This window comes from Pseudoliparis swirei, chromosome 16 (assembly GCF_029220125.1).
Source record: "Pseudoliparis swirei isolate HS2019 ecotype Mariana Trench chromosome 16, NWPU_hadal_v1, whole genome shotgun sequence".
Lineage (NCBI taxonomy): Eukaryota > Metazoa > Chordata > Actinopteri > Perciformes > Liparidae > Pseudoliparis > Pseudoliparis swirei.
The window spans coordinates 11,413,133-11,425,979 of NC_079403.1; the positions used below are offsets into that span (position 1 = coordinate 11,413,133).

General features: G+C 45.3%; 1 protein-coding gene across 8 annotated transcripts in view; it reads right to left on the reverse strand.

Annotated features, from left to right (window-relative positions):
- Positions 1–782: 782 nt before the first annotated feature.
- eya1 (EYA transcriptional coactivator and phosphatase 1) overlaps positions 783–12,847 on the reverse strand; it is a 40,632-nt gene continuing 28,567 nt past the window's right edge. For all 8 annotated transcript variants that reach the window (XM_056434168.1, XM_056434167.1, XM_056434166.1 and 5 more), the window contains 6 exons: positions 6,940–6,998; positions 6,666–6,826; positions 6,349–6,463; positions 5,909–6,030; positions 4,988–5,088; positions 783–2,947 (listed from right to left, as the gene is read on the reverse strand). In XM_056434168.1, coding sequence (XP_056290143.1) covers positions 2,867–2,947; positions 4,988–5,088; positions 5,909–6,030; positions 6,349–6,463; positions 6,666–6,826; positions 6,940–6,998 — 639 coding nt within the window. In that variant the 3' untranslated portion in view covers positions 783–2,866. The remainder of the gene's footprint in view (positions 2,948–4,987; positions 5,089–5,908; positions 6,031–6,348; positions 6,464–6,665; positions 6,827–6,939; positions 6,999–12,847) is intronic.

Consider the following 12,847-nt stretch of genomic DNA (forward strand, 5'->3'; position numbering starts at 1 on the left):
TAATTACACATGGAGGCTCCTCCAGATATATATGCTATGTGGCGAGAACTATTACGAATACTGGGCTGAGGGTTGGCTTGGCGAGCTTCAAAAATGGGTGACGTATGAAAATCGATCATCGGCTCACAGGAATTATGAAAAATATATATTGAATAGAAATGCAAACACAAATGTGTTAAGAGTCCTCTTAAAGTCACGTTAGTTATTCCAAAACAAAAGCATGCCTGTCATTCAGTTGTAGCCTTGTTCTACGAAGTATTTCATTTGTGCGAGCTATAGTGTGCAGATTTAAAGGAAGTCATTAGCATGCGGGGGGGGGGCATGTTGTTTGGTCTAGACTGGCACCAGCTCCAGTTTCTGTTTGCTTCCTGCTGGGATTAGTGGTCGAGGCCTGTGACATCAGTCCCAGTCTCTGGACACTGGGGGCAGATATAACATCATTCCAGTACTATTAACACACAATGGAAACTAGTTTAAAAATATATATATATTGTCCACAAACAAAAAAATTGTCCAATATTTATTTTAGAAAGACAAAAAATAAACAAGAAAAAAACATCTGTGGTGTGAAATAATCCTCATCTTTTGACATATGTTACATTTGTTTAACTTTACAAAAGTGCAAACAGGTCAAGTTCAGATGTAAATATAAGCCATGGCGTGGCGTGTGGTGGTGAATGTTAATGTCAGCGTTAAACTGTGTTTTGCACCTACACTGTTTTTTTTACAAAATATTTTAAATGGTAGATTTAAATAAATAAAAACAATCAGAGGGCAACATGTAACAGTTCACAAATCAGTTTTATTAATTTAAACACAATCAAATAATAATGTCAAAAACATCTGTACACATATTTTGCAGACACAACAATCGTTTGCGTTTCACAATGAGGCCCATGTAGTGTAAAGTATTTCCAGTTTGCATTTATGTTTGCAACATAATAAAAAAAGCGTGCCGTATGAATCTATAAAACATTTCCTCTAGTTACCTACCGTTACCGTGACCTAGCAGCAAGATGTAGATAGAGATAGAGCGGGGGGGAGAAGTTGTTTTGAGAAGGTGGGGTGGGGGTCGTGAGGGGGATCCAAATTGAAATGTAAAGGCTGACAGTGATCATGTGCAAATGAGGGAAAATTAGAAACACAACGAACGGGTTTCTGCTTAAGAAATTCACAGTCGATAGCACATGTCCTGTATGTTCACGAAGCCTCCACGCCAGCGGCTTCTCTCTCAATGTTCGTCGTGATTCCCACATCCACAGACGGAGAAGCGTTATGGAAAGGGCTTTATGTCTCTCAACTATTTCAAAGTGGGACACAGAATGTATTTTATAAGTCGAAATAAAAACACTACATCATACAAAATTACGCTCGCTGTACAAGTTGTTATAGCGCTTGTATAAAAGATAATAAAACCTATTCAAGCCTGCTTGTCAAATCTCGGATTTTTTTTCAATTTCATTGTGTTAAAATGGCTCTTAGGAAGTTGTGAGTTTTCTCACTTCCACACCGACAAACATCAGGATTAAGTTTGCTTCCTAATGAGTATGGGGTTCGGGCTGCAGGCCGGTGAAATGCCGTAAGGATAAAAGTTGTGAGCTACCATTCTGAATAACAAACACCCCCCAAAAAGACAAATGCCTCTTTCCCTTTAAAATATGAGTCTAGAAGGACTTGCAGTAGAGGAGACCTGTTATGCCGTATAAAGATGTGACTGACGTTTCCTGTCAGGATGAGAAACATCACCGAATTAAATGAAAGGTCATTGACACTTGACATCCATGCTTTTGGTCTTGACAAAACAATTTATCACAAAATCCCTTTATCTACAGATTTGTTTACTGAACAAAATTTGAACACATCAACACTTTCAGGCGTCGCACAAGCTCATGTGCGATGGGATGCCTTTAATAATTATTTTTTTTGTACTTTAATGATAAAGCATTGCCACCTTTCAAGAGCACGTACCTAAATGAATATAGGAAGGAATAGTCCAGTGATTACAAACTTACACACACAAAAAAGATTTCCTCTATACACGATTGTCTCAGCATTGTAAATAAAGTTTTTTTGTAATTTTCCTTAAATATTTAGAAAACTCCCCCATTTTTTGTGTGTTCCTTCCGTGGTCGTCTTCCTCTCGCTGCGGTGTCGACGGGACTTTGTAAAAGGCACGAGTCTTTTGTCGTCGAGGTGCCTTCTCGGTGGCACGCTGCCACTCACAAAGTCTCCGTTCATAAATAACAAGCACGGGGCTCCCGGGAGCCGTCGCTCCGTCTGACGGTCCCGTGACGGAGGACAGACGGAGAAGTAGGTCGACAGATAAGGAACAGAGAGAGACCGGAGGCGGACAGCTAGAGGGACGGGGGAGAGATGTCACCACCAGTAGTCGTGGGCCTGTGGTTTACTGGAGTCCTGTGGCGAGGTGAGGCGAGGCGGGCGGGGCCATCAGTAGCTCGGCTCTCCTCACAGGTGTGAACCCCGACAGAGTCCCGGCACAGACAGGGGGCCGTAAAACACTTTGACAGCTTCAGAAAACGGCCAATTCACAGTAACCAGGGCAAGCAGCTGCAGCGCCGTAAATTCAGCTCTCTCCTTCGCTTCCAGAGAGAGAGAAAAAAAAGTTTAGGGTTAAGACGAAGTGTGACCATATGTCAGCACAATAACCGTGTGCTCAGCCTTTCTTCTTTTCTTTTTTCTCCATTCTCCTCTTTTTTTCTTCCTGTGTAGTGGAAGACAGACGCCAGGCCGCACAGGGGGGTCTTTTTCTGAGCTGTAGGTTCTGTGGCAAGCGTGGGACGGGGACGGAGGGCGAAGGTGAAAGGTTGCAGGGTGTGCTGAGGCGGAGCCGGGTGGTGGTGTAGTGCTACAAGTACTCCAGGTCTAGAGCGTGGTGGAGAGCCATGAGGTCTGAATGGCTGGAGATCCTCCAGAAGGGCATGTTGTGCTGAGGAAGAATAAACACGTTGGATTTAAAACACATTTCACAACTGAATCAATTAGACAATTAATTGATTTTAAAACATTTTTCAAAGCAAAAAAACAACTCCGTTTTTTCTTTTTTTGTTGCTTTGATGAATGACTGAATGGATCGATTAAAATCAGAAGAGCAAATTAAAAGATGTTTGGGATCTGTGGGAAACTGTAATGGGCATTTTCAAGCTGAGTTATTATTAAAAGATAATGGACATAATAATCTATTTAAATATATATATTTTTATATCGAAGCACTTGTAAGAAGTGCCAAGAAGATTTTCCTCTTTACACCCCAGCTAATACATCCAATGAATGGAGAAAGCCTGGTCCTTTCCCCAGTTAAAGCAATCATACCAATAACACGCGCCAGCTGCACCTCTCGCTCCCCCGTGCACACGTCTTTGCGGCCACAGAGTACGTCTGTACCTCTACCTCATTTCTCTCCAGCATGAACAAGTAGTTTTAAACCAGAACACTTATCCAGTGGCTGTCTCCCAGCTCAACACCAGTGAACTCCCCACAGGGTCTTTTGAATGAGCCTCCTTCCTGCCAGTGTGTGTTTGGGACAGTGCAAATGAGCTGTTGTTCCCAAGCAGAGGACGGGGGCAGAAACCCGAGTCGCAGAGCATGAAAGGAGCTTGTCAGGTAGAGTCCTCGGCTCCTCAGTGTGCGGAGCCCATTACACTCCCCTTATCAAAGGTATGGCCTCTCCCAGGCATATGTTCCGCTTAGGAGAGCCTGCACTGACCCTTAAAAAGCTCTTTGCTTTTTGTTTTGTAAATTGTCTTTGCTTTTAAGTTTTAAAAGCTGCTGATGCTATCTCCGCCTTCTCTCTGAGGCGATGGTAATAACTGAATTACAGAATTGTGTCGGGGATCGTGGACTCTTCTTTAGAGGTGGAGGAACGGAGGCGCGAGAGAACTTTTAGACGTGTGCTTTTGTAGTTTCACACAATGTCACGTCTGATGTGTGCCTCCTGACGGGTGAAATTGTTGTGTTATTTCAAGTCCTCTGTGATGTTGACATAGAAACCTTTTACCGCATGCCGTGCGGTGGGACTCGCACCACTCACGCCTTTTCCTTCCATCAATGTCACAATCCAACAACTCAAGACTGAGAAAAAAGATATTTGCATCTTTTTCCACAATCATCCCTCTAGACCATATTCCCAGGGTGTGTTTGCTTTGCATAATACAGAGCTATTGCTTTACACACTTCTCCGGGATGAAGGTAGCTACTTCTTCCTAATCGCTCTTCATCTGTCCTCACACTTCTCCCCGTTGTTTACGGAAAAACAGGGGAATAGGGAGCTGGAGGCTTTTCAAAGGGAAACTCCGTGTCTACACGCTGACACTGTGGCTGTAACTGTCAGTAAAATATGCTCTTGGGCCGCTGATTAATTTGCTAATGAATATATACTTGTTGCATTTGGTGTCCATCCAAACTTTGCTGAACCGCTGAACACACAAATTGTGCTGCAAGAGCCGACAGGTGAGGGCAACGTCAGATTCCTCTGAACAGATACCGCTGGATACCGCCTCGTGCTAGCGGGATTAGCATTGCACGACATGTTCTACTTTCATCAACAATGATTTAAGTCTCCTTTATGCGCGCTCTTTTTACAATGTGCCTTCAACAAGCCTGAGAGGGCTAGCGTTACACACACAGCATTCACGCTGCTCAGGGCACCGAGCAGGAATATATAATTATGCCATCTACCCTCCCCTGCTCTGTAAACCTGAGATGGCGGAGGAAGAGCACTGATTACACACTACAGACTTTCTCTCTTGTACCTGGACGCCCTATAGGAGGATAAACGGATGAAAGCAAAGAGCTAGAGCGCTGACTCCTTTCTTTGGAAAAGTATGGCAGGTATGTTTTGTGTTCTGTGAGCATTCACAATGAACTCCTGACCTAACGGAAAGTCCTTTTATGGTGTATTTGTGATGAATGTTTTCACCGGAGGACTCTATAGACAGTATGTGGTATCTATTATTCCAAGACGTCTTACCTTTTTTGAGCCTTGCTCTTCTTCCACACCATCTCCAACAACAATGTAAACAACTTTCCTCCCGAACCTTTGAATTACTCTCTCAAAGCAGCTCTCCTTCCCTGTGGGGGAGTCGACAGCAGGAAGTTAGTGGAGCGTTGAGTGGATGCAAACAGATACAAAAGCACTTGCATGGACCCACACTAAACACCGGCAAGTTGATTCAAAGGCGCAGGGTGACAAGAGCCCCTTTAAAAACACCACACACACACAAAATAGGGCAGAGTGTAAACACTTTGAGCTCAGCGAGGAGACTTGATAAGATCAGGCCTAAGATAAAGGCAATCTGAAAAGCATTAACTCTTCCCTTCTGCTCCTCAACCATGGGACAAATGGCCTTAAATCAGCCAAAATCACTCTTGCATGCCACAGGGTCGGGTTGGGGGGACCAGTGCGCTTAACGCTCCGAGGAGCCCTGAGCCACACTCCGCTCTAACTCTGCGCCGATGGGCCCCGAAAACGTTGCGGGAGTGAAGCTTGATGTTTATTTTGCAGTGAAGAAGGGGAAGGACTGGAGGGAGAGGGGGGCGATTGGAGAAGGAGGAGGAGGAAGAGCGGGGGTCTTGTTGCTGTGGAATGACATAAATGTGCAGAAGTGGTTTCATATGCAGAGACTGAACAGGAGAGGCCTGGGGAGGCCCAGCGCAGGCCCAGCTCCAGGAAAATAATCCCAGGCTGATTAGGCCTATTCCTTCATAGAAGAACATCAACCCTCTCCGGTGTCTGAATCTCCCACCCCATCCACGCCTCCGTCACATCACTTAGACAGCACGTGTGTCCTAATTCTTTACACTCACCAAGCTAAAGCAACACGCATTAATGTCCCAAGGTGATGGCAGCAGACAAAGCAAAGGAGGTTTGAAATCACACTTTATGGCTCACCTATTTTGGTTGCACTATAAATATTCTCGATAGGAAAGACTATCCCCAAGCCGTAGAGCAGGACCTTAGCCAGGGCAGGGATGAGCTGCGTGGTGGTCACCAGGATATTGACACAGTTTGACCTGCAGTGGAGAGACAAAAGGAGAGCAAAGGGATGACATCATTCTACATCACTCGGAGGGGGGGGGGGGGGGGGGAGAAAACACAGTGTGCAATGTATCAAGTGCTTCAAAAATGTCATGCAGTGAAGAATTGAATCACAGCTTCCTTTTAAAGATCTCTCAGCACACTTTCAAATATCAAAAGACAAAATCTATCCAGAAGAGCACCGGCGTTTTCTTTAATAGCTTAGAAATATGGAGTTGACTTATTTACACCGCATGAGAGTTTGTAAATGTGCGGTATGGGACTGGGTACAATTTTCCTCACTGGAGTCCTACCTTGAGTGGATTAATGTTAGTGCTTTCAGTGCCAGTGTTAACCAGGAGTCCGTCAAGGCTTCAATTTCTGCTCGCAATTGCAACCAGGCTTCCCTTTTGGCCGGGCCCAGCAGACCTGAAACGCAGGGTAACATTATTTGGGTTGGACCAGCCCTCAGAATACCACTGACATTTTCAAAATGTACCCTAAACCAAGTGGTGTTGCATGTGTGCTCTCAGAACACACGGGCAGACACTCACGCAAACGCCCACACGAATGAGGGAGCGTTCATCTGCAAACTCATTTCTACTCGATGGATCTGCTTGTTGGGGATTACCTCCGACGTTATTTTTGTAGGTGGTGTAGATTTCTTTTACTCGTCTGTAGCGGAAAGCCAGTTTTCTCATCCAGTCCACGCCTCCCCGCACGCCTGTGGCCAGACATAGATTGGCACTAGTCGCCGCTGCGTGGAAACCGTCAGCGCCGAAGTTATACGTGCTGAGACAAGAACGCAAAAATAATGTGTCAGCACAAGCCACGCCGACATTGATGCAAATGGCCAAGTTCATTCTGACTCGACAATCAAGAACGTAAGTGTTCCAGTGTTGTACCTCAGATCCTGGCCGTTGTCATCGGAGGACACATCGTCGATGTGGACCTGGTCACATTCCTGGAAGAACCAACACAAATACTTTGAGTCATGTAGGATCTACACACCAGTTACACTTTTAGAAACTTTCCTTGGGAAAGGACTCTCCCGACATGTTCCCCGGAATTTCTCACTGGAAACAACATATTCATTCAGGAATGTATGCCTTGGCGGGACACCTCCCTCTTAATCCCATTCGCCTTGACTTTATCTTTATATCTTTTGAAATAACTTCTCAACATTTTTCTTCCATTGCGCCCATGCCGCCTCCGTCCAAACAAAAACTAACCTCATCATTAGTCAGAATGGAGTGCGACCACTAGAGGGGTCTAAAGATATGCACACGCACAGACATAACCAATTAAGCCTCAATCCAGAACTCCAAACTCTCCCCAGGTTGGCATTTGAACAGCTATGTCTGCGAGTACTGATATATATATACAGACAGTAGAAGGGTGTATGTAGGCTAGCTAAATGTATAAAGAGCCCTAAAGCACTAAGGCCTGTGCATGCGTCTGTGTGTGCATCTCTAAACATGTGTGCGCACTCTTCTTCCCCTTTGGGGGTGCCTGGCTCCTCTTGGAAAGGTAGAGGGATTCTGCAGCTCTGCACTGATTCCGCCGGTACACAGTAACACAATCCAGACTTTCTGGCAAATGTAACCTACTAGAAAAATTGAACCTGATGCTAACCGCCAATGAAATTATGACCTCTGATTGCTGCTGCGCCACACACCAACACAGCCCCGGGGCCAGTCAGCCGGCAAAGGAGCGCAGGAGAAAGCAGACGAAAAAATCTGTTATTAGTTTTCCATTTATAGGAGAGCTGTAGAGCCTCCCCCTTCATCGCCTCTCTGCGTCCCCCTCAGCCAGCTAGAGATGTGAGGGAGCCCTGCTTTGGCATTGAGATCAACACATTTCACTCGGGGCAGAGCAGACGGACTAGCAGGGCTTCTTTTGGCTAAAACGTGTGGTGGCTAGCAATTTAGCCAACAGTAGTTGAGCAATAGCCTTGTTACGAGCAAAAGGCTGTGAAATTGAATGTGACGTCAAACTCTGAATTTGTTTCAGTCAGCTCTGATCTCGAATGAACAACAGACAACGTATTGATATCTCTACGAGGTCATTTCAATAATTGATCTGGAAAGCTACACATTTTAAATGTGTTGTGTAGCTGCCAATCATTGTCAGCCTCACCTGTTTAAAGTTACGTGAGAAATAATAATTTCTCATTGAAATGGAAACCTGAGGGAGAGAATTCCTCCGGTCTCAAGTATGAAAAATCCCTCCCAATTTTTTAAGCTTTTTAATTAAGTTTCATCCGGCTGTTAAGACACCAAAGCACAGAAAGGACTTCCTTGTTTTAGTCAATCTAACTGAGGCCAAATGCTGACGTTATTGCATTCCTCTCTAATGCTAGAGCAGGGTAAGGGTAAGGGCTTTGGACTGTAAACCTTTTTTTATTTTACTGGTTCCCCTCTGAACAAATTTTTCATCTCCCTGGATTTGTGGGGAAAGGGAGGGAAGAGCGACGTGAGGAGAAACTCAAACCAGCTGTTCTTTAACAGAATTAAAATCTTGACCCCCAACCTCTGCTCTAATGCAGCCATTCTCTCGCCAAGCCTCTCCCAGCAAGCCCTGAGATCCAAAGAGGAAAAGACTTTGACCCCGTGACCCCTCTCCCCTCCTCTCCGGGGCTCCGGCACCCCGATAAGGGGGTGGAGGGCTAGAGAGGTGGGGATGGTGGTGAGCGGCGGGTAAAGGCTGGGGGATAGAGTCCAAAGTGACCTCACATGGAGCGAGCTCTGAGCCCCACGTTCCAGGAGATGCCAATTGGAGACGTGGTGCTGGCGGGGGCTCTCAGCTCTGTTTGCCTAATCTGTTTCGAGACAATCACCGGCAGATCTTTAATAGTTGAAGAAAGCAGTAATTTGTCCCAGCTTGGAGATCTGCTGCCAACAAACTTGTGGATAATTTATGTTCACAAATTATCCCCCAAATCTTTTCTCAGAGCGAAACCCAAGCCAGAAGTATTGGTGTGCTTAATTTCTTAAGTTGTTTAGGCATGTCTGTTTGTTTAGGAAAACAAGAACTGCACCCTGGGTTAAGCGCCTCATAAAGCCTTCTTTCAAAGCATTCTGGTGCAAGTGAGTGGAAGGCTTCTGTTATCCAGTAATTACTTGCCAATCAGCTGTCAGCAAAGCTCTGGTTTGGTACATCATTGCCTAATTGCACGCTGTCTCCTGGTACCTTGTCTGATGACAATAGTTCCTCATGTTTCTTCTTCCCCTATAATGTGTTTCTTTCAGAGTCTGACAGCCAGCATGGATCAAAACAGCCATGTGAGAACCGTATTACTCAGCATGTTAATTAAGGGCCTACTTAAGGTGCCAGAGCCAGAACTCCAACATGACCCGAAACACATCAATATGTCTCAGTAATTAGGTCTAACTGTGGTCATTATAATTGCTGCCTGATTATGAATGATTTGTCATGGACTTTTCCCAAATCCTCAACGCTAATAAACACATCAAACCTCAACAAATGTGAAGTGTTAAAACACAAATTAAAATGGCCAAGAAAAATACACTGTAACCCTTACAGTTCTTTGTTTGGGGTCGGCTGTAGCTCAGTGGGTCGTCATGGATCCTTGAGGTACCGGTTCGATCCCCGCTCCCCCCATAGTTCCACGTCGAAGTGAACCCCCAGTTGCTCTTGGGTGCTCTGAACCCCCACTGCCCATTAATAACTAAGGACGGGTCAAATGCAGGAAGAATTTCACCACGGGGTTCAAAAAAAGTGTAAATGTATTCGCATTTTAATTCTGTAGATATTATAATGTCTAATTAACAGCCGAACTGAGCGTGATGTTTTTCTGTGTGTGTGCAGTGAATACATGGGGAGGGGGTTGTTGGAAGAACGCACAGACTCCAACAATTACTGTTTCCAGCTGGGGCTGGCATAAACCTCTGCGCTGGCTTCCTGGGAGGACAGGGAAGGCTAATAGAGGAGGTGACTGTGGGCAATGTTGTACAGTAACCCTCACACATACTCATTAGGAGGCACTTGAAGGCCTCGTAAACACCACAGAGCCGTGGATGCTGAGGTTCAAGTCAGTTAAGTACAATCGTATAGCCCAATTGGCTCGGATGGAAAGAAACACAACGGTGTGGTGGATTATGAAATGCCTAATAAATAAAACATCTGTGTAAAAGGCACACCGAGAATGCGGAGAGCAAATAAATAAATAATTTGTTTCTGTTTTATTAGCATTAAAGTAGCTCATAAATATGCATGCAGGACTTGATAAAAAAAAAGTAATTATCATCAAGTCACAGACTCATTGGAAAGCTTGAAGGAAAAGTATCATGCTGCTATTATTTTGTTTGTATAAAATGAACAATGGAATGACAGGGCTTCAAGATAGTGGCCCTTTGAAGGGCAGTCAGAGAATTTCTTAGAACCTTTGGAACATGTCTTTTTCCGTCGAATCCCCCCATCCTCCCCTCACCAAGCAAACAGTGGTCTCTCTAGAACCTACATCACCACTAACTCACACCAGATGTTCCTACTGTACTCAGAAGTGAAGACCCTCCACCAGAAGCCATCGCAAGCACTCCCCAAGCAAACACCACATATTTCTGTTGAATTAATCAGCGGTATTCTCCTCTTCTATCTGAGGGACCCAACTGTCTGCCTCTAGAAAGGACAATGCCCAAAAGGATGCGCAATTGAAAACAGGATGTTTCCGCCTCTATCATTCACTCTCTCTTCCTTTCCCTATCTCTCTGTCTTTCCACCAGTCTGCTGAAAACTCTTCACCGCGGAGGAAGCTATCAGAGCCCTCTTTGTTCCCCCTGGCATCTGTCATTAAGCGATCAGCGATGACGGCCCGAGTCTTCCTGCAGCCCTGCAGAGAGCTCAGAGTGGTGACTGCAACAGTCCGTCAGGGAGAAGAAAGACGGGCCGAGTCAGCAATGCTCGCTCCCCAAACACAGAAAGGACCACGCTATCAAGAATAACTCTTGGACCTGTTTTCCTCCCATGAAGGGTAGGTCAGTGTCCACTTAGTGGACACAAGCTGCCCCACTCGCCCCCTTCTCTCTCATCCTCTCTCAGGTGAGCTGTTGGGGTGGGGGTGGGTGGTCGCAACCGCAGTGTGAGCGATAACAGCCGTCATCACAGCATTCCTTGTGACCCTACAGGCTAATGCCATGTGAAAAAGGCTCATCCATGGTTCGCAGGTTCTCAATACCACCACTCCACCGGCAGTGGCTGTCATCCCCCCCCCCCCCCCCCCCGCGGTCTGTGACCCCCAGCAACTTCCTTCTCCGTTCCCACCACAGGCACCCCTGTCTGGGGGAGGAAAGGAGGGTGGGGTGGGGGGCTGTGATTACCTGGGGGTCAAACACAGGATGTGGGTAACAAAGGGAGAGTTCTTCGAACCCACTTCATTCCAATCCACAATCTGTGCTTCAACAGCCACGGAATTCAAACAGCGGCGCCAAACAAAGCACAGGTACAGAGAAGTGGATGCTGCTTTTACGAAAATTCACACGATCAGGAAAAGAGGGAGTACGCTTTGCTCAGGAACAGAGTGAATTTCTGTTTAAGTGGTCTGCAAATATAATGACTGGAACAGTTAAATAAAAACTTAATTACCCCATAGGTTGGGAGTGAAAAGTATAAATGAGTTATGTGTGATGGATACGCTGCTTCTTATTATTTTTTATTTTTGGCATTTAAAGTCCAAACCACACCTCAAGTATGTCATATTAATATCGTCGTTTCAGCATTTCCCCTACGTATCCATAGAAAAACAGATGAATTTTGCCAAGAGGACTTCTGTTTGGACAAATCTCTCTCCACAGACCATGCTGAGCAGGTGCTCTCTAATTCAGGAGAATAAATATAATCTTAAATATCATCATTTGTCAATAATGTTATATTTTCCATGCTTCGTGAATCGGCTGTGTAGGATAGTGGGTAGAGGGTGGAAGTGAGGTGGAACTCTGTGGAGCGTAGATTGACATGGTGGCTTTGAAACCTCCACTTTCTCTCTGTAGTCTTTCCAAAACACATCAGTGGCTCCGCCTCGAGACATGATGGAGTTATGTCGAGGAGCGTGACAGAACTGCTGCATCAGTGGCCAGGAGCACGAAGAAATACCCAGATCAGTGTGAACAGAACCAAAGAAGCCCATCTGACAAAATATACTAACCATGAAAATTGTCCTTTTTTTACTTCACTGCTGTGATTTGGTTCCAGCAGCAAACTGTACGCTGAAGACATTTTAAAAATTAAAATGCTTTTTTATTTCCTGGTTTTCAGTTTTATTGAAATATGAATGAGCATCTGTGCCACAAAGCTACAGTGTACAGTTGGTGACTGATGGACTGAATGACTCGATGTCATGATTCAATGGAAAGCACAGCAACCATTATGTTCCTCCTTACTGTGAGTAGAATACTAAGAAAATACTATCAAGGTAAAGACCATAAAGCTACCAGTCATACGAATGGCGGGTACAGGATCTGATTCTCTACAGTGGGACATAAAACAAACAGAATGGCTCCACAGTGAAGGGCTCTGGAGGGCCATTTCAGCCACTAGGAAAAGGAAACCATGCGTTTCACAGCATCTCTCATTAACAGGCAGCCCCTGGGTGAGAGTGACAGAGGAGGTCTCAACCCTGGGACTCAGGCTGGGAGCTATAAAAGGGAGTCAGCTCACAGTGTCACAGGGTTGTTCCACAGGAGTGTGTGTGTGTGTGTGTGTGTGTAAATTAGAGTCAGCGGGTACTTCCATGAGTGTTTGTACATTACGTGTGTGTCACGTAAGAATTTGCGGCACACGATTTTGAGCTTGCGT